This window comes from Sceloporus undulatus, chromosome 6 (genome assembly GCF_019175285.1).
Source record: "Sceloporus undulatus isolate JIND9_A2432 ecotype Alabama chromosome 6, SceUnd_v1.1, whole genome shotgun sequence".
NCBI classification, from domain to species: Eukaryota; Metazoa; Chordata; class Lepidosauria; order Squamata; family Phrynosomatidae; genus Sceloporus; species Sceloporus undulatus.
Window position 1 is genome coordinate 126,687,026 of NC_056527.1, and position 22,560 is coordinate 126,709,585.

At 42.3% G+C, this 22,560-nt stretch overlaps 1 protein-coding gene across 3 annotated transcripts in view; it reads left to right on the forward strand.

Moving 5' to 3' along the window:
- LOC121933491 (G protein-coupled receptor kinase 5-like) overlaps window positions 1–22,560 on the forward strand; it is a 63,999-nt gene that overhangs the window by 16,349 nt on the left and 25,090 nt on the right. For all 3 annotated transcript variants that reach the window (XM_042473313.1, XM_042473315.1, XM_042473314.1), the window contains exon 3: window positions 21,481–21,576. In XM_042473313.1, coding sequence (XP_042329247.1) covers window positions 21,481–21,576 — 96 coding nt within the window. The remainder of the gene's footprint in view (window positions 1–21,480; window positions 21,577–22,560) is intronic.

A 22,560-nucleotide genomic window follows, 5' to 3' on the forward strand; every position in this document is an offset into this window, starting at 1 on the left:
GTGAACCTTTTACAGACCGAGTGCCCAAACTGCAACCCAGACCCCACTTATTTATTGCAAAGTGCCACATCCCTCTGGCTTTCTAGTAAGAAACTCTGGCAAACTCACTGCTAGGGTGACAGCATGTGTGCCCACAGAGAGGGCTATGAGTGCCACTCATCTAGAATGATCCACCAACAGGTCACAACATCCAACCTTACTGTCAAGATGTCTCCCACCTGGTTTACACAGTGAAGGAAAATTTCTCTGTGCCTGCTCCAAGGGAGAGATGGACAACTGTGGCTATCCAAGTACTATTGGAGCCCCAACCTGTTCTTGCCAACATAGCCAATGGTGAGGAATGCTGACATTTCCAATCCAAAAATACCTTGGAAGCACAGCTTTCCATTTCTGCTTTAAGCCTTCTTTTATTTTGAGTTTGCACATTGGAGGATAAGGCTTGACGTTAAATTCACAGCCCTGAGTTTCAGGACAGGGGAGCCATCCGCCAGACTGACCTTCAGCAAAGCCATATTTCTCTCATCCACAGGTCTATCAAGCACTGTCTCCTGCATGACCAGGAATTCTTTGCTTCTATTGCACCTTTTGAGGGAGGAGTGATGAAGTGTTGTGTAGCAAGAGGAGTGAATGAGTTGTTGATGGCATGTTTGGACCTGCAGAGTCCTTCTGGGTGTGTGAAAGGAAGCCTTCCACTTCCCTTTCTGGAAATATGTGTCAATCCTCTTTTATTCTAGAGGCACAAGATTGCATCAGTTAAAGTCCGCACGTTCTTCTCTTGCTGAAGAAGAACTGTTGTCACCAAGAAGGCCCTCTCCTGTGTTTCACATCAATGTACCTGTGAAGGTGTGCAACAGAGAAAGCCCTCCCTAGCAGATCTCAAGACATGGGCAGATACATAGGAGATACGGTCCTTCAGATAACCTGAATCTGAGCCATCTAGGGCTTTGTAGTAGGGCATCAACTGCACTTTGAATTGTGCCCAGAAATACTGGCAGTCACTGGAGCTCTTGCAGCAAAGAAGTTGTCTTCTTTGTTGTAGTTGTGTGCCTTCAAGTTGTTTGTGACTTATGGTGACAGGCAGCCCTATCATGGGGTTTTTCTTGGTAGAATAGGTTTGCCATTGCTATCCTCTGAGGCTGAGAGAGTGTGACAGTCACCCAGTCGGTTTCATGGCTGAGCTGAGTTTTGAACACTGGTCTCCAGAGTCACGGTCCAATGCTCAAACCATTACATCACACTGGCTCTCTAACTGTTTTCTCCCTGTAGCTTAATCAGGACTAACAACAGGATTTAGGCCAAATTCTGGTTAAGTCTGTTCTTATGAGGTAAGCAGAATAAAAAATGATCCAAGATAGAACTTTTGAAGTGCACTTTCAAAAGACTTTTTTTGGGGGGAGGGGGTACATATTTCCATAAAACATGCAACATTTGGAACTGCCATAACATTTGCCTCATTGCACAGACTATTAAAATGTAGTAGCATTTGAGGCGTTGCTTGTGGTTTTGTGATCAATCAACCTGTCCTTTTGTGCATAGTATTACAAAGGGAAAATGCACTAAGTTTTGCACAGTGACAGGTTGCACCAAATGGAAGGGGGGGAAAAACAACACACAACGAACCCCACCCTTTAATGTGTTTACTGTTGCTCATACAATACAAGGTACTTGGATAATTAAATAAAACGATGTTCTTTTAAGTCTCTTAAAAAAATTAAAAGATGTGCCCTTGCATTTTTTTCCTCTCTTGGTTTGCCTCTTCCCCCATCTCTCAATATTTCCCCTTATGCTGCTTTCCTCCCACTCCTTGATTCAGTGAGTCACACATTTTCAGAGGCTGAGTGAGGTAGAAGTCAATAATTTAGAGCCAAAGATTCACTTAGGCTGCAACTACACTGCAGAAATAATCCGGTTTAATATCACTTTAATGGCCGTGGCTCCATGCTATGGAATTCTGGACATTGTAGATTGTTGTAGCATCATAACTGTCCACCTGAGTGGCTGGAATATTGACACCTTAGTTTTCTGATGGTTCAACCTACAACAAACTTTGCTGCATGCACAAAATTATAAAAAAATATTGCTTATAAAATTACTGTACCTTCAGGCTATGTATATAAGGTCTATGTGAAACATAAATGAATGTCATGTTTAGACTTGGGCTAGATCTTCAAGGTTATGTGTTTAGACATTGGTTCCATCTCCAAGATTATGTGTACGCAAAACTTCCGAAATCCAAAATACTTCTGGTCCCAAGCATTTGAATGGGATGCTATCAGACTGAGATTCAGTCTGTGTTGAATGGCAAAGATATACAGATGTCAGTGTGTATTGTGTTTGCATGCACCACATTGTGCAGCTCCACTTCTAAAACCTTAAACTGAATGCAGACATAGGACGTCCAACATCAGGTTGGACAAAAATGGCAACTTGCTTCCAGGGATGAGTTTATACATGTCTAAGACACTAGCAGGATTCTGGGCTATGTTTATTACACTTACATTAAGTTGGGGCTTAACTATCCATTAATTTTAATTATATTACTGCATTAAAGATCTTAATGGAATGCAGGTGAAAATTCCAGTATATTATTTTACTACCTGTTCCCCATTCTTGTTTTCTGCCTGTGAGAAAAGGAAACAGTGGTATAAATTTGGGAAAACCCCATTTCAGACCCAGCCACTGAAAGGGAATGAGTGACATCTTCAAGAACTACATGCATGCAGGAAGCATGCAGGAAACAAACCTTTATACTATTCATAAATCCAAGCTAGAGATCAAAGCCCTTCATCAAAAATTGTTGTTGTGGTGTGCCTTCAATACATTTCCTTAGAGTGACCCTGTCATGCCATTTTTCTTGGCAAGGTTTGTGCAGAGGAGCGTTGCCCTTCCCTTCCTCTGAGGGAGTATGACATGCCCAAGGTCTCCCAGTGGGTTTCCCTGGACAAACGGGAATTCGAACCTTGGTCTTCAGAGTCCTAGTCCAACACTCAAACGGCTACTCCATCAACAATATCCAGAATAAAAATGTGAATTGCGCATGCATGCTTGCCACTGTTTTTTAGGAAAGAAAAACATAAATAGACAATCCTCCAGCTGCTCAACCACCAAGAACAATGTTCTTATTCTCAGTCAGAAGTATTTTGGAAGAACAAACAAACTATTCAGTATCTGTGGCTTCCCGGTGTATGTGCAAACATTACTCTGTTGCTGCCTGTGCTCTGCTTACTCCAATGGCCAACATGGTTTCCTTCCATTTTTCATGGTGTGACCTCTGAAAGAAAGAAAGAAAGAAAGAAAGAAAGAAAGAAAGAAAGATGCTAAAACATGTACGCTGCCTTGGGTCCTTTATTGGGAGAAAGGCAGAATATAAATTAAATATGTTAAATAAAAGTGGAAAGAAAGGTACTTCACGTTCCCAGCGCTTTCAAAATGCCTAACTCATCCGTTGCTTTATATACAAATAATGTGTAAGGTGTTTTGAATGTATTGTAAAGGTGAAGTGTCTTTCTTCAACTAGCAGTCTTTCTCTCTAGGTATTGCTCCACATTAAGTTGTTTGATGGGTGGAAGCATTTCGCCAGCAGGATTTTCCTCTTCCTTGTTAAAAAGGTTACAGCGGTTTTCATATCTCTGCCAGTATGCCCCATTATTCAAGCCAAACGTAAATTGTAGTGACCCTTCTGTGTTACCCTTGGTGTCTGGAACAGCAATAGGAATACCTGGAAGAAGAGAAATAAGTCAATTAACTTTTGTGTTTGCTAAAATGGGTTATAATACCTTCAAAATCCTATCTGATTTGTTATTTTTTGGTCAGGCCAACTTTGAAACTGCCTCTTTCCTTCTCTGATCTTTATCCACTTTTATCTTTTGACCTATTATTTTATAAAACCATGGCTGCTAATGTTTAGTTATTGGCTATGTTTAATATCCATCACTGTCAATATGTTGGCTCTGAAATTTTCAGTCAAGAAGCACCCCAGCACTCAATTCAGATGGGAACTAGACCAAGTCTACGAAAGCTTGTACTACAGCGTTTCACACAGTTAGTCTCAAAGGTGCTACGATATACCATTGCATACTGATAGTCAAGACTAACACAGCTATGTCTCTGTATTCCACCATCCAAGTTTGCTAGGATAGGAAATGATTTGTGCATTGCATCATTTTATGATACTTTTACTACATGATGGCTGATTTATATTTGAAATGGGCTTACATGACTCTGAGTCAGTGCCTCCCACAAATCTCCTTGCTGTGGCCAGAAACTGCCATCTGTTTTCTGCCCCTCTCACACTTCGTGCCTTGGCAGAGCCGTTCTTCTGGGTTTGATGGCTAGAATTTAGAAAAGTTACTTTTTTAGATAACACCTTTAAGACTTCCCCAAGAACATGGGACAATTTTTAAAATCTGAATACTTCTGCTTCAGCATATCCACTGATAAAATATGAAAGCTAGTCACTGAGGAGGAAGAGGAGGGTGGGGTGAAGGTTTAAGTAATGGACGGAAAGGTTTTTGCTGCCTTTCTGAATGTTCTGATTAGAAATTAAATTCTATTCCGATAGACTTCTGCCCAGTCAAATTAAAAAAGACAACAACAATAAATTATACTCGATGCGAGGCATTTGCTTGACCAAATCTGTTTCTGCATGTACACAGTCCCCAGCTTTTCACAGATGAAAACTGGCACATTTGAGACCAAGAAACATCAGAGTGATCAAGATGGCAAACATTATTAATGAGGAAGAACACACAAACTAGGAGATGTGCAGCAGGTTGCTTTTGCTTGAATCTACAAGGAAGGGCAACATTCGTCCTCTCCTTGACTGCTGAATTAATTCAATGCAAGAATTCAAAGATATAGGCATGTTAGTTTGTAGAATCAGAATGTAGAAAGATCTTATAACACCTTTGAGACTAACTGATAAAATGAAGTTGGCAGTGTGAGCTTTCATAGGCTACAGTCTACTTCCTCAGATGCATTTAGTCAATTCAATGCAAATTAGCTTTATACTTTGAGGCCAATGTACGGTACATCAATAGAAGTAAGATGAGGAACAAGTGGGAAAATGGGGGGAGGAGGAGAGAAAAACAAAGGACCTTTTAATGCAGCTGAAAAAGTGGGATGACAGAAGATTAATGGAGTCTGCTCCATCCAAATCAGAACAGCTGGAGGGTGTTCTGTATAATGCAGACACATATTATCTCATGTTAAATATAGGCTTTTTAATGCCATGTAGGCCTGGGACTCAAAGGATGTATCCCTTATCCTGTACAGGGCAGAAGCTTGTTTCCTGCATTTTTAGATATTGCGGGGCTGAAGTGTGTGTATTTTTTCCAGTTCCTTTGTTTCTTATTCTTTAGGGCTAGCAACAATTGTTAAGAACCAAGCTGGCATTTAGATCTATTTTGCTACCTTATTTAAAGCTGTGCCATTTCATACAACAACATCAGAGCACGTGTTTGAATGCTTATCCCTTCGCTATGTTCAAAAGTACATGTGGACTGAAAGCAGGGAGCAAGCTAGGATAAAATTGTTTTCCATATCACTTTCCACTGACGGGAACTGCTTGGATGTGAGAGAGCTTTCTGCCATGCATTCCAAAGTGTTTGAAGTGTTGTAACTTGCAGCTTTCCCAAAATGTGTGGTTCAGCGAAAAACTCTTGATGGGTTTCATAATCCTAGATTTGTAGAGATGGAAGAGGCTTTAGGGGTTATCTAGTTTATCCTCTTGCTCACTGCAGATATTTAGCAATTACAAGAGAGATGAGTCTTCCAGATGTTGTTGTATTGCAACTTCATCACCTCTAGGCCTTATGGGATTGGGGGGTGGGCACATGGAAGTTGAAATCCAGCACATCTAGAAGGCTGGAACATCCTCCATTCCTGCTAAATCTCAGGGCCTGGCTCTGAATTTCCAGTTTTCATGTGTTATCGCCAGGTGGGAGATGAGTCTGCAACTTCTACAGTTTTGGGGGGTTCAGCTCCAAGCAAGATGATGAGAAGACTAAGCGCTAACTACACGTTGTAAGGGTTAATTTGTTGGTGCAGAGTCTTCAGTATTGCTGAAGCCAGTTCAAACAGTTCAGACATTCATCTGTCATCTGAACATTTGCATGTGACTCTGCTCACAAAGGAGTCAGTGCAAACATTTGCATATCTGTTTTCTTTTCCTGCAGGGAAACAAATGTGGATTGGTATTTGTCAAACTATGTGTTGCCCGTATCAGTCTCTCTTGCTGCTGAAGGCACTTGTAGTACCTGTTGTTGTTGTTGTTGTGTGCCGACTTATGGTGACGCTATTGTGGGTGTCTACTACATCTGCTATTTTATCTGGATTTTTCCATTTTTCATGTCCAAGTCTTCTAATTTAATAAATCAGTTGTTGAAAAGGGACACTATCATAGGGTTTTCCAGGGCGGAGAGAGTGTGATGTACCCAAGGTCGACCAATGCGTTTCCGTGGCTGAGCAGGGAATTGAACCCTGATCTCCATAGTTGTAGTCCAGTGCTCAAACCACCACATCACACTGGCTTTAAAGTTTGAAGCATTTTTAGAACATGTCAGTTCATAAGGATTTTACTGAAGTCAGTTTCCGTTTCATTCAACAAAAGTGCAGTGACATGCGGTGAATTGTATGCTGGATGTACCCTGCTTCGCACTATTGTTGCCATAGAGAAACTCTGCATCTCAGTTCTTTGCTTTTGAGCATGCCTTCGCTTTCACTCTGCCCACTAGGCAGCATTTTTAAGCACAAAGGAACAATCATGTGGGCTGATGAGAAAAGCACTGCAAAGACAAGGAATAAAAAGAGCACACAGACCTAAAACGATCTAACAGGAGTTTATGAACATGTGCTTTTTCTTTCATGGAGGCAATTAATGCAGGACTAATGTAGACTAATCCTGCTTTACCTTTTTGCGGTTCATGTTCTCTCTGCTTTTGTGTTATGGTAAAAGTGACATTTTACTGTATTTAGATATTATTTTATCTTGTTTTTGATTGTGTGTGTACCTGAAAGAAAAATATTTTTGCCATATTTAAAAACTAAAACAGAACCATTGTAGCCTTCAGATGTATTTATACTCCTAAACCATCCAATAACAAAAGTTCACTGTGTGATGTACAGACCTCTACATTTATAAAATACAAGCTGTAAATGATATAGACAGCACATAATAAAAGCATTATTAAACTAACAGTATACAAGCAGAGAGCAGGCCTAAATACCCCAAAGGCACAAGTTCCTGTCTGATCTTGGAAGCCCTGGTTAGTACTTGGATGGGAGTCCACCAATAAATATCACATACTATATAGGCTATATTTCAGAAGAATGGACTGGTAAAACCACCTCTGGATATACCTTGCTTAAGAAAACCCTATGAAATTAATGGGGTCACCATAAGTCAACAGACGACGTGAAGGTATGCACACACATACACACACCAAGCATGACTTGGTTTACAATTGTCCCTCCTGATTCACGGACTTGATTCCCGTTGGATAGCAAATGGGAAGGGACAAAATTGTGTGTTTGGTTAAACAAGCTTCATTTATATACCGATTCATACCGCCTAAGCAGTGTCTAAGCGGTTTACAAGTGTAAGCTAATTTGCCCCAAACAATCTGGGTACTCATTTTAGCGACCTCGGAAGGATGCAAGCCTGAGTCAACCTTGAGCCCTTTTGTTGGTCTTGAACTCACAACCTTGTGGTTTTGAGTGAGTGGCTGCAGTACAGGCATTTAACCACTGCGCCACCAGGGCTCCTGCACCATCAGGGCTCCTTGGTGCATGCCAAGGCGCATGTGCAGCAGCACACACAAGAGCATGCTACCTTCGGAATCAGTGGCAACTTGAATATTAAAGATGGTGTAAACAATTGTCGGGGAGTTCTATCGTTCATTATAGATATTAGTGATACTAGATGGTTCCAGAATCAATTCCTGGCATTTCTTATTCAGAGGTAAGCAATGGGAAACACCTACACATGAGATCTGTGAGATCTGTTTGGCAGTCAGAATAGATAACATGAGGCTATGGACTAACAGGATATAATGATCCTGTTTGACGGGACAGAAGCATCCCTTCCAACATATCACAGATGAAAACCAGGACACAGGTGGTCATTAGAGAGTGGTCAAGATGGCAAATGTTATTAATGAGGAAAAACACATAAACTGTGAGAGGCTGCAGGAGTTAGCTTTTGCCTGGGTCTGCTGGGAGGGGCAAGACTCCGTCTTTCCTCTCCGCTTCTCCAATTGAGTGCAAATTGTTCTAGTATTTTGAACTCAGTTTGCAGCATGAGGACAAAGAAGGAAAGTGGAAATAAGAGGGAGAATCTGATATATTTTTAAGCAGCTGCAAAAGTGGGATGGCAGACATTTAGTTGGAACTATCCCTGCCAGATCAGGACACTTGGAGGGTATGGCCAGGAGAGGGATTCCTACTATTCGCAGAGGGAATTCCCCCACCCATCTACCCACACACAGACACTTTTGGTCATAAATTAAAATAGAATGGCAGTCAGTCCAAAACAAAGGGAAAAATCTTTTCCCCTAAATGCAGAAATGAATGTATAAGTCCCTGCATCCTGAGATTTCCTTTGGATACATGCAGAAACATGTACTTCCCAACCCAGCCCCATAAAATATTGTAAGAGGGAAAAGAATGAAGTGGAATTTTTTTTTACAGTTGTGCTTTGTCACATGAATTCCTATCCCTATACATTTTTTTGCTATTTGCCTGCTGAGTGCATCTGATTAGAAGGCATGTTAGGACATCTTCTCGCCGAGATTGGGTGGCTAGGATGAAATTGCTATCTGCTACTCCTGCCCAAATCTTCTTTGGAAACCCTGCAGCCTGTTATGTGTCCCTCTTTCCGAGTTGAAGGCTCTAACTCTAAATGGCTTGGCAAGGCACTGGAAAGCAATGAGTTCTCTTCTCCCTTCCTCCCTTTGTGGCATGAATGAATTTTCATGAAGTTGCAAATAGCTATGTGCTTTCTTCTTTGGAAGTCTGACTCATTTGAAGGAGCTTGTCAGAACAACTCTGAGAGCCCAGTTCTGCAAGCGTAGGCCTTGTGCTCTCACTGCCATTGCTTTGGGTGCCCCATGTGGCACACCCAGGCCTTCTAAGGGAAATCTTGGATTCCCAACGATTGGGATTAGCAGCTGGGGGACCTGAGTGGGTGTATATGAGTAATGTGGCTTTGTGGTCTAGCTCTCACTGTACTTTGGCTCCAACCTCCCCACATGCAGGAGGAATCATTGCCGCTGAGAGCCAAGGCGGCACAACACACGCCAGGCCTTCCCAGCGTAAAAGGGCCCCCACGTTTATGAGCGAAGGGAACAGGGTGCAAAACAAGAACAGATGTGTAATGCATGTGAGGTGGGGAAGGTTTTGGAGATGGTGGTGGCAAAAGCTCATTGCCTGGCTGACACTAAATCCCCAATCTTCTTTCTTCAGCATCGATATTATCCAGCCTTTCACCGATGAACACTGGGACACATGTGGCCAAGTAGCATCAGAGGGTGATCAAGAAGGCAAAAATGATTAATGAGAAAAAAACAGACAAGCTAGGAATGGTGCTGCAGTTTGTTCTTGCCTTAGCATTCTAGGAAGGACAACATTGCTCCTCTGCTCCCTGCTGAGTAAATTCAGTGCAAACTACTTTTGCCCTTTGAACTCCATTTGCAGCAATTGAAATAAGCTGAGCACAAAGGGGGAAAAACAGAAGATAAATTAGGATGTTTTAAAAGCATCTGAAAAAGCGAGACAATAGATTGTCCCTCCCAGATCTAAAGAGTTGGGGTTGATGAGCTTCTTTTCCAACCACACTGCCCCCATCATCATTCCAACACTGTGCCACACTGGCTCTCTGAGCAAATGTATGGTAGACAACAAGGGTGAGGGGTCAGCTCCCTTAAGCCTTTTCCTTTTATTCCACAATCAAAATTGTTTATAGTAGGGAACCTTTGTTAGGATGGAAAGAAAAATTTCGGAGCATGAGTTGGTCTGTCTGCTCATGTGTCCACAGAAGAATTTCCTCTTTCCCTCTTGAAAATAACTGGAAAGAGATTATTGGCAGGAGCTGAAAGGATTCCTTTAGTTACTACAAAGACCATCCCAGTCATGAGATACACTGAAAGCTTTGCCTTAGGCTTTCAATTTGGGATGCAATTTAAAGGCAATAAATTTCATCCATGTTTTGTCCACAATGGCTCCTTCCCCTAAGATCTCACTTCACTTAACTTCGAGTGACGGATGGTTTGACGGCACAAATATGTTCACAAGTGTACCTTAGGAGTTACCAAAGCCTCTGACAAAGATGTTTTGTTCCCACTCAATCCCACTTTTCTTTCTTGTCTTCTGTCTAGCTGAAATTTATTAACAGAGTTGACGTGGGGAGAATGGTCATTCCCACTGACCTTCGCAGCCAGGATATCCAAAAACTCTTTGACTATTCACAATCCATTTCCCAAGACTGCCATTGGCCACATACCAGGGAGACGAGAAAAATATCCATAGATTGGATGAGCGGTCTGAAATGATCTGAAGGCACATGTTGACAACAACATTAGCTGATCAGTTGCCTACCCGTGCTGCAGTGTGGTGTTAACTTACTTACCAGTGCTACGTGACCATGCTTTGGTTATGGTAATTTGTCTTACACATGATATCTTTCTCCTGTAGTTTGGGACAGTTACTTTCTTGGACTACAAGTCCCAAGATTCCCCACCCTACATTTTCCAAGTTCTGGATCAATTATAGTCCACTCCCCCCCTTCTATGCCTCCAGTAATTTGCAATTTATTACATAACCTTTATCAATAAGATAGAGAGGGAGCAAGAGAAATTATTGGAACCTATTACCCCACTTTGATGCAGCCAGCTAAATTCACTGTGATACAGATTGCTGATAACTTTGCTGTAACCCTTGGAAGACAACCAGCCAGAGGACTTCTTCAGTTTCCCTTGGTCCAGGTTAGGCAAATTTGGACGTCAGAGCTGACGTAGCTAGTATGCCGCTCACATGGGTCATTAACCTATCCAGCTCTAAGGGAGAGTGGAGGAATGTAAATGGAGCCCTGCACAAATGCTTCTTTACAATGTACTGCTTCTTTATCTCTTGCCATCTCCCCCTCTTCTTTGCTTGCCACAGATAAGACGGCAGCTGTGGAAACATGGTTATTTAATGGTTGAAATATCCCTGCATGCTGCTATTTTTCTTTTTACCAGCCTACACTAGATCCATGAGATCATGGGTCAGATCTCTCAAGAACTGTATTTTTATTTGTTTTCTGTAATAGGCTAAATAGCAGCTTCAGTACTATGGAAGAGGAGGGTTTTAGATCAGAAAACTTGCATGTCGGAAAAAGAGGAAAAAATAAAGAGAATTTACTTTTACTTGCAATGATGGGGATATTATAATTCTCCCCTTCCAAAAATATATATATAGTTTTCTAAGTTCTGAAAGCAATTTAAATTTTTCACAATGTCATTGCATGAATTTAAATGGAAGCTTATTTCCCCAGTTGTCTTCAGGTAAAAACAGGCATGCCTTGTGGCTTCTTGGATAGGCACAAAGAAAGGTGTTTGGTTGCTCAGAGGCCAGAATATTAAAAATATAGGGGTTCAATAACAAGGGCCACATTTCATCAGGAATAATTTGTCCAGGGATCAAGTGTAAGTGTTGAATAAGGTGAGAGTTTTGAAAAGTCACTTTCATTGACTATAGTTGGAAATAAAATTACAGCTTACAGATCTTGGAATTCCCCAGACAACATATCCATCCATCCCCTGGTGAATGGCAAGAGTTCAATGTGCCTTGGAAGCATTGACCCCTTTCTACTCTCCCATTCATCTATCCAGCCCTTTAGTATGAGCACAAATAGTTATGCTTGCAGGAATTTTGTAAGTTCTTTGGCATTGTTTTCCTTTGTTACGTCCTTTACATTTTTCATTGCATGCCCCTAAGTTTTATACTCGACTTATCCACGGGTCATATCAAAATCCATAATTTTGGCCTCAAAACCTTCCCTTGACTTATATATGAGGTCGACTTATAGTGGGGTGTATACAGTAAATAAACACATAGATGCTCTGAGTTTCAAGTTGAAGCAACAAATCGATTAAGGCTTGCAAATTGTAGCAAGCTGCAACTCTTCTGCATGAGACAGTTTTCACCCTTGTCTCCTGCCTGGAGAAGACCCAGAAAAATTGAAGATTCAGGGCCAGGCCTTGAGATCTGGCAATGCTGGTAGAGCCAGAGCCTTAAATGAGTGGTAGCCTGTCTTGTACTTCCTAAAACTAGTCAGCTGCCCTCAGGTTAGAAAGAGAAAAGACATTTGGAGGAAAATTCACTTGCCAGTCCAGTCAGCTTCAGTACATGAAGTGCAGAGAGGCAGCCTTCACTTTTGGCTCAGGAAACAAAACATCTTGGGCTAGCCCTGATCCCTGCTGTCACCATCTTTTCAATCCTCTATGCTGCAAGGCCTGTGTTGTTCATGAACTCAAGACAAAAAAAAAAATCAAAATAAGAAGAGGAAAGGGTGAGTGGGGCTGGCAGAATTTGCTATGCCCACCCTTTTCCCATTTAAAATCAATTCGAACCATATGGCGGAATGTCATTTTTTTATGAGAACTCCAGACGTCTACATTCTTATCGAGGCTCGGTGCTGACGACAGAAATGAGGTATGAATAGCCCTTAATAAGATCATTATCGGTCTCTCCCATTAAAATGCAGGGGAGGAAGGGGCCTTGAGGGTTTCGCGTTTGCAGGGAGGGTGGCAGGGAATGGGTGGGTTGGGGAAGAAGCAAGGGTGGGAGGCGATCTCTCGGAAAAGTTGGCAAGCACAAGCCCCGCTATTGTTGTGACTTTGGAAGAGGAAATCCAAAAGCCCATTGAACAAGCTCATGGTGCGTATGTAGAGTCGAAAGCCAAAGGCCTGGATTTCCTAACCAAATGTTTTCAGCTCACATTACTCTGTGCAGCCCTGTACAGGTTACAGGGATTTCAAAACACAGTTGCATGTGCTTTCTAAGCGCTGTCAGCTGTTTCTTCAGTGCTGTTTCATCACTGGCACAAGTCAGTTGTCTTCAGTCTCATTTGGCCTGAGACGCACTTTTAATTCCAGTCTGCAACATGAGATCCAGTTCTGTGTTTTTGTGGTTTGTTGTTGTGTGCCTTCAACTCATTTCAGATCATGGGTAGATTTCTTGGCTAGATTTTCTTGGGGAGGGGGCTTTTGCCAATGCCTTACTCTGAGAGAGCGTGATGTGCCCAAGGCCACCCAGTGAGTTTTCATGGCTGAGCAACGATTCAAACCCTGGTCTTCCTGAATACTAGTCCAACACTGAAAACACTACATGCTGTTTCTGAGTCTTACATTTGCATTTATGAGTTGCACTCCTATTCTGCTTCTCCGCCAATGAAGCTGTATATGAGGACCATGTCATCCTTCTCCTCGCTGCACCTCTTAACAACCCTGTGATTTAAGTCAAGCTGAGAAAGCCCATGGTCACTCAAGAAGTTTTAATGGCTCAGGATCGACTAGGACCTGAAATCTCCCCAGTTAGCCCCAGTCTAACATTCCAACCACTACACCACTTTGGTTCATGATCCATTTCTTCCCTCCTGATTTTTGGGAGGCCAGATGCGAAGCAGAACAAGGAAACTGGGCTTTAAGTTATTTTTATCAAGAACAAAAATCTTGCTAGAATTGCTTATTGTTAAGCAAGCATGTAAAAGTCTAATTGACCAAAATCTGTTCATGTTAAAGACAATTTCTAAATACTGTATACAGATGAAAATGTTCTCCAGAATCATAGTCCAACACTCAAATCACTACGACACGCTGGGCCTCACCTACCTGTTCCTACCATAACCTAGTATGCACACCTCTCTCTCTTGGTAGCATCTCTTCAAGGTCTCAGCACAAAGATCTTTGCTAGCCTGGGTACCTGAGGTCTTTCAAATGGAGAGCAAGGACTGAAGCTGGGACCTGCTCCATGAAACATGTGCTCTGGAAGTATGTTATTGCAACCAAAAGGCACAACAGTTGCTACCAGAGTAATAAACCCACAGTAGAGTTTCTTCTTGAACGTGTGAGATATATTGTCATCCTACCCATCACGTAATACTTTCAAAATCCTTGCCTATATATCACTCTACCATGGAAAAACATAACTAATTGATGTGCAAAAAACATTGCCAGCGGATTGTTTGTACCATCTCTCCACATGAGGCCAAGATTTACAACCATGTCCCTATGACTAATTTGCAGTCAGAGGAAATGGTGAAATCTTTCTCGTTACATTTCTTGGTTTAGGTTTGATTTCTATGTGCTGTTATATACCAGTCAGCACGTGATGTGGTTATGTATCGCATGCAGGCTGGAGCATTCTGGAGGCTGATGTCCCCAAAAGAGTATCTTTTCCAAGCTGTACTGTGATAGGTTTCCTCATGGTAGCTGTTCATAGCTACCCAGGAGCAGAAATCTGTTGAGAATATATTCATATATTAACAATGAGGGTCTAAATAACAATGAGTTGAAAGGGGAAATGGAACAGAAAGTAGTGCTTAATACAGACATGTAGTGGTGAACTTCCTGAGTATGTGTACACACAGGAGCCTTTATTGTTTGATTTATTTACTTCTTGGGGCATGCTGCCAGTGTCCTGTCCCTGCCCCATACCATGGGCTTTGCTTTCTTTAAGGGATCCTGCCTTATACTGCATCAGGGCATTAGTCAAACATTTTCTAGTTCGATAACTCAGGAGTGCTCAAGACAGAAATGACAGTGGCTCTCCTAGATTTGAAGTAACAACTTTTTTTCACAGCTTGGAAACATTACTTTTTTGGATTTCTTGTTGTGTGCCTTCAAGTTGTTTCTAATGTATGGGAAAGTTGGAAAGTGAGGTTTGCCATTGTCTTCCTCTGAGGATGGGTGCATGTGACTTGCCCAAAGTCACCCAGTGGGTTTTTTCACAGTCTTTCAGTTGTCAACTGCATCTGCACTGCAGAAATAATGCAGTTTGACACTGCTTTAACTGCCATGGCTCAATGTTATGGAATCCTGGGTTTTGTAGTTTGTTGTGGCACCAGAACCCCCTGGCAGAGAAGGCTAAATATCACACTAAACTTCAAACCCCAGAATTCTGTAGCATTGACCCAGTTAAAGTGGTGTCAAACTACTTTATTTCTGCAGTGCAGAGATACCCATAATCCAACACTCAAACCAATGTACCACACTGGCTCTTTGCAGTGGCCAAAGAGACTATGTCCTGGAACCAAACCTCAGTGGATACCAAAGGCCCACTGCAGAAGCACCATGAGGAATCTGGACAGGTTTATATGGGAGGACACTGCTTTCTAGATACAGTACTTGAAATACCAAAGTACAGTATCAGTTTTTAAAGGTTAACAGATCTGCTGTTTGAATTGTGCATCTCATGGTAGTCATTGTAGACATAGTTCCTTCCAATTCTTAAGATACTATGATTCTAGATTTCAAAACAAGAACAAAAAAAGCTAGAAAAGTTTTATGGTCTTACGGGTGAGCCCCTGTCTACCCATCTGTCTGCTTTATCCCATTTTGAATTTTGGAGCAGTCTTCAAAAGCAGCTCAGCATATAATGTATAACAGCAATCTAACCAAGCAAACTCCCCCCAAGTGACCTTTATAGAGAATCTCAAATACGTTGCTCTGTAATTTGTTCGTATTATGAGATACTTTAATAGGCCCCTCCAGGTTTTTATCATGTGTTTGTTGGCACAAACAGTCAGAATCCACGTTGTTGTTAGGAGTTGCCATTGACTCCAAGAAGAGTTCAGAAAAGGGAGGTTCTGCTTGGTATCCTCATAGCATGACTTGAAGTCATATTCATATACTACATTTAGTGGAGGGGCACAATGTAGATGTCAAAGGGTCTCCCAAGGGTACAAAGTTTAAGTACCACTGTTTTAGGGACAGTGCCAGCTGTTCCAGGTTTTGAAGGAAATACTGAAGAAACTATCCAAAGTGCTAAATTAAAGGACATTCGGTATCTTAGGCTTCATTCGCGCTGCAAAAATAATCCAGTTGGACACCACTTTAACTGCCACGGCTCATTGTTGTGGAATTCTGGGAAGGATAGATTGTTGTGGCACCAGAGATTTCTGACAGTGAAGGCTCACAAAGCTGCAGTTCCCAGAATTCTGTAGCATTGAGCCATGGCAGTTAAAGTCATGTCAAACTGGATTATTTCTGCAGCATGGATGCAGCCCAAGATAGTTTATTTAAGTTCGGACTGAAACCCAGAGCAGATTTACCTCCATGTTGAGATGGATGCCACCAGCCACAGTCTGTGGCTCTCTTATTGGAAAAGCAGATCCCAACCTTACTATTGCTTTTGGATTGGCACCCCACCAGTTGTTTCAGCTGCCAGTTCCCTTGCCAATAGATTTGGAAATTGAACCTTATGGAAGAGTGGCAGTGGCCCGCCAACACACCTGATGCAGCAAGCTAGTTTAGAAGTCCAAGGATGGATCCACACTGGGGAAATCATCCGGTTTGAAACCACTTTAACTGCCATGGTTCCATGCTATGGAATTCTGGGAATTATAGGTGGAGTTCTGGTGCCACAACCAACTACAGTTCTCAGAATTCCAAATCATGGAGCCATGGCAATTAAAGTGGTGTCAAACCTGATTATATTCCCAGTATGGATACACCCCAAGGGTGGTTGTGTGGTATACACAGGTCTTTCCTCCAACAGAGGCAAACAGCTGGAGAGTTCAAGACAAACCAGCAGGAGGCTTTCCCTCCTCTCTTACATCTTATCCATGAGACAGTCACGTTGCTGAATTTCAGCGCAGAGGGTAAATTATCCAGATTGCAAAATATGGTAGCGCTGATGGGGAGGCTTAGAAACTCATAACACCCTGCCCCAATAATTCTCAAAAGTTGGGGATAGGACCCCCAGAAGGGGGTCATGAGAGTCGCTCAAGTGGAGCATGAAACTTTGAGGCCCTGATTCCTCTTCCTTCTCTTCCCAAATCTTTTCATGTGTAAAAATTTTCACGTGCATTGAATTAAATATTGAATTTACTTGAACAAAACTGTTCTAACTTGAACGATGTTATTTCCATATAAAATGTTAAAATACAGATATATATGAATGTGCCATTGAAAACATGCGCACTAAATAAACCTTTATTTATTTTATTCATCTACTATGTCGGGGGGGGAGGGTTATGCAGCATCTGTGCATAACTGTGAAAGAGGGTCCCAAGGGTAAAAATTTGAGTACTACGGCTCTGCCTTACACTTTGCTGTGCAGTGAATATGGTAGTGAAAGTGCCAGGTTGCCTTTAGCCGGACAGAGCAGGTGGAAGCCCTGAGAGCAGCAGCAGAGAGAAGTATAATCCTCTTCTGCTTGGTGTTTACCCAGAGGAGATGGTTCCAGCTCTGACGCTCAGCCTATTCATGTAGGAGGAAGTGAATGGATTCCAGCAGGAAGTTCTTGCCCAGTCTACTCCCCAGAGGGCTTGGAGAGACAAGGGCTCTCCACAAGTTTTGTGCAGGCGTGAGGCATGCTTGGACGTTGCCGGCAAGGGCTAGGGAGCAACCTACGTTTCAGCGGAGTCCTTGCTTCCTGTTTGCTTAGTTTGACGTCATGGATACTTTTTTGGATGGTAGTCTGGTCAAGGGGAGAAGTTATTATTGGCCAACAACCAGCCCTAAGCAGTCAGAAGGGTTGATGTCACATACCCACAGGGATTACTTCATAAGCAAGGCATTTAGGCCTTGGGGTCCATCCTAGAGAGAGAGAAAAAGAGGAGGGGGAGAGGGAATCCAGCTCATGCAGCCCACCCACCAGTCATCTCAACTTTCAGTAAACGTCAGAAGAAGCAAAGGGAATACTTACAACAGCCTGTGTTAGGGCACAGCTAGCTTTCCCCAGATCCTTGGAATAAAACTGTCTACATTAGCCATAGCTACTTTCTTAGCCTCACACTCTACAATACAACATGTATTGCAATACTTGGGTTTTTGCAGAGATCTGAAGGGCAAGATACCGTAGAGATGGGTAAACAGATCCACCCTTTCCAGATTCTGCGAAATCACATGAAGTAACATTCTCCATTCCTTCTGCAGAATAATATCCCTCAGCTTCCCACAGCTCAATCTATGAGATAACATGAAAGAACATTCTTCATTTCTTCTGCAGAGTAACATTCCTCATCTCCCCACAACTCAGTCTATAGATTATTTCCATATTTTCTGGTAGGGAAATGCATGGTGAGCCAAGACGCTGTGGAGGTCATGTGCCAACTGCACACACACACTTCCAGTGTGTTCTTTTGCTGTTTTCAGCCTCCTGAGTGTCCTGCAAAAATTACATTCCTGTGCCTGAGCCACATACCTGGCTGCAGTTGGTAGACTTTCATGTTTTAGGAAAGACAAAGGCAGTTTCCACAGTTCTAAAGTCTGTCCATTCCTGAGCCAGCCTACCTTGCAGAATTGTTTTGAGGATGAAATGAATGCTTGGAATTGTGAAGAGCTTCCTTTGATGCTCTTCAAAGGAAAAGCAGGATGAAAAATGTGCTCAAGAAATGTGCTCTGCTTCTGTATTTTTATCACATCTCCTCTGTGTGAATGTGTGTATTCGTGTGAGAGAAAGACAGATAGATTTGACAAAGTGCTAGGGCTGGGTTATTGTCTCCAGTGAGTTCCTAAGCATAAAGGATTTGCATTGTCTATGAGGAGCCGGGAGTCTCCATAAGGCAGCCGGCAAGATAAGGAAGCCAGATGGCTCTTAATGGGTGAGCCCAGAGGATGGAGCATTGTTCTTGGAGGAAGTGAGAACCACCTTTAGTCTCCAGCTTCTAGGCTCCATTCTAAAAGCATAGTCTCCTGCCTGTAAGATGGTTCCAAGAAGGTCACCAAAAAGAAACACTCATGGAAGGCAAAAGGATCATCCTTGTTACAATTGCAAGATGTTTGACCCTTATTGTAAAACAGAGGGCAGATGAAGGGTATTACGAGACATTTTAGGTAGTTATGGTCAAGGAAAATATCAGTTACCATATTTAATCGACTATACGTCAACCTCATGTACATGTCGAAGGCACATTTTGGGGCCAAAATGATGGATTTTGATATGACCCATGGATAAGTCGAGGGTAAAACTAGGAGCATGTAACAAAGGCTCTAAAGGATAAAGCAAAGGAAAACAATGCTAAAGAACTTAAAAATTCCAGCAGGCATAACTGTTTAGCTCACACTAAAGGGCTAGATGGATGAGAGAGCAGTGGGGAGGTCAGTACTTCCAGGACAGATTACACTCTTGTCTTTCTCCAGGGGATGGTTCCTTTTTTAAAATAAGAGGTAAAGTATAGTACTTACATTGACTCGTAGATACGGCGACTCAGGATTTTTGGGTCAGTTTTTTGACTAAAATTTCTAGACTTATACATAAGTATATACAGTACTCCTGCAGCTGTTGCAATCATGTCTTCCTTTTCCTTTTCTGTATTTGTTTTTAGTGTTTGTTTGTTTGTTTTTACATTGCTTTCCTGGTCTTTCATCTGAGGAGGTCCTGGCAAGGCGGAAATGTGAAAATGTGATCAGTTTGCTTGTTGCAGTCATGAGGATGGATGTTGTCATATGGAGCAGGCAGAGCCAAGACCTATCATGAAGCCAAGTGAAGCAACCACATCTGGCAAGAGATGCTGGGAAGTTGCGTTACAACCTCCCCACTACCATTATTTCTGCTTTGGCCTCGACTATTCTCCTCTCTTGGAGAGTAGTAGTGTGCTCTTCTCTGAGGGCCTGCTGCTCTCAGATGTGATAGATGACCACTGTTAATATTGGCAGAAGTTTCCATATACCAGTCTGGCTTATGGAACAGAAGAAAGCATTTTCTTGTCCTTTGCAGAACTTAGGAAAGTTAACTTTTTTAGAGCACAGTTCCTAGGTTCCCCATCAGTCATCACAGTCAATGGTTCTGGTCCTCTGGACCAAAATGTCAGCAGGAATGGACAGAAGGTAAATAGTAGTTTTCCCCAATAAGTACCAGGCTATGGTTTCTATGGTCCTGCTGATTCCTAGCAATCTTACATATAATGCTGGACTAAGGGGACCTTGATCTTATCTAGGAGGACACTTATGTTTTCATTGAAACACTCAACTCTGTTCAGCACACTTTTGTTTCCATGGTGAAATAGCCTCTGGAGCAATGGCTATAGCTAGAGAGTGGTTATTTCTGTTCCTACATCATACTTAGCATAAGCTCTACTCAGATGCTCTTTGAAAGCAGGGAGGTGAGGCATGTGAGCCGTTCAGATGTAGTCCCACCAGCCCTGATGGTGAGAAATAATGCTGGGATCTGCAGTCCTGCAATATCTGGAGTGCCCCGTGCTTCCTATAATGTTTTAAAGCATGGGGAGAAGGCATGGAGCATACCTTTCAGCTTTTCACAGATGACAACCAGGCTATGTATGGCTGAGCATCATCAGAGTGTGGTCAAGATGGCAAAGTTATTAATGAGAAAGAAAACACAAAGCTAGGTGAGGCTTCAGCAGTTTGCTTTGACCTGAGCCTAATGGGAAGAGCAAGATTCTGCCCCCCTCTTCTCTTCCCTCAGCTGAGTTAATAGAGTGCAAATTACTTTTGCACTTTGATCTAAGTTTGCAGCAGTTCAGGTGTGTAAGCTGAGGAAAGTAGAAGGAGGAGAGAGAAACGGACATTCTAAAAGCATTTGAAAAAAATGAGATAACAGAGGATGTTGGGATTGCCCCTGCCAAATTGAAACAGTTGGAAGGTGTACATGAGGCCATGCTTGCCAACCCCACCCCAGCTTCCATAGCTCTTCCATCTGTAACTCAACCTTTTGTGCATTGAACCGAAAGGCTTAAGGCTGCAGCTACACTGTCTGACACCACTTTAATTCCCATGGCCCAATACAGTGGAATTCTGGGATTTGTAATTTGTTGTGGCACCAGAGCTCTCCGATAGAGAAGGCTAAATATCTCACAAAACTACAAATCTCAGAATTCTATAGCAATGACTCATGTGTCAAACTGCATTATTTCTGCAGTCTGGATAAAGTGTAAGCATATTCCCTCTCAAACATGGTCTTAAGTGGGTGAGCTACCTGTGACTCAGCCTTCCATCCTTTTGGAGGTTGGTAAAATGAGTACCCAGCTTATTGGGTGCACCACTTAGAAAGTGCTGAGATCACTGATAAGTGGTATAGAAATGTACATGCTGTTGCTATAAAGTCATAGAAAACGATCTGGCTCTATCTCTAAAATGGAGTTGCATCTCAAAAGCTATGCCCACATGGTCTTGGAAAGAGCCTAGACTGGATAAGTGCCACTCTGAGCTCCTTGAACAGGATTATAATATTTAGCCAGTAAAACCGAGCTATTAAAAATTGCTTAACATTCCAAAACTAATTACACCCTCCGGTCTTTTTCCCCCTGTGATTTTGCAGGAGGTGGAGGGAAGCGGAAAGGGAGGAGTAAGAAATGGAGAGAGATCCTCAAGTTCCCACACATCAGCCAATGCGATGACCTTCGGAAAAGTGTCGGTAAGTGACAAAGTCAAAACAGTTATGGGGTTTGTTCTCACCACGCGAGAGCTAGATGCTGGATGGCAGAAGGTTTCACAAGAAGAGCTCACTGAACTTGCTAGCCAGATACACAATGAATTGCTATTGCACAACTACTAGATTTCCATGGTTTCTGGTAGCAAGGTTTATTGCTATTACTTTACCTTGGTAAACAGGAAGGATGGCCAATTATTTCAATTATGGCTGCTTAGGTTTAATAATGGACTTATTTTTTATTTTTCCCCACTCTTTAATTCTAAGACAGGGTTAACATGCATAATAGCATATACATCATGGCTATTATGCAACTGTGTCAGCCATGATTAGCATGCAACCATATAAACCATAATTTGGCACAGGCAACTGCTTGAAATTTGATAGGCACAGTGGTCCCCCACTTCATTTTTAACCTTTGTTCCGCCCCTAAGTGGTGTGAGGGGCAATTTTGCTAAATATTTGGTCTCTCTGGGCTGTTTCGACTCATGAGGGACCCTCTATAAAAGACAAGAAATATTAAATAGGTTCACCTTAGGATCACCATAAGTCAGAAGCGACCTGAAGGCAAAACAACACACACACAATCTGCAGGGCATTTCTTTTTAGGGGGCTCAAAACACCTTTGAGGGATGCAGGTCTTGCCTGTATTTTGCCCATCCCTGGGCAATATGAGAATGATTGTATCCTCATTCTCACTCTGAATCCCTCCAGCCTCACGCACTCCCATCTCTCCACTACTGTAATTTTAGGATTGTCTACTGTGTCACCACAATTGTGCTAGTTTAAGAATGGAAGCATACCAGTTTGGCATCATTTCTTATTATGCTTTTCTCCATGATAGTGCTGTGATGATCCATGGTCACATAATCTGTTTTCCACACTGCCAAATGCCACCTTCCAGGAGGAAGGGTGGGAACAAATGATTGTGGCTGCCAAATACTTTCTGAAGCTGGCTGCTGTGTGAAT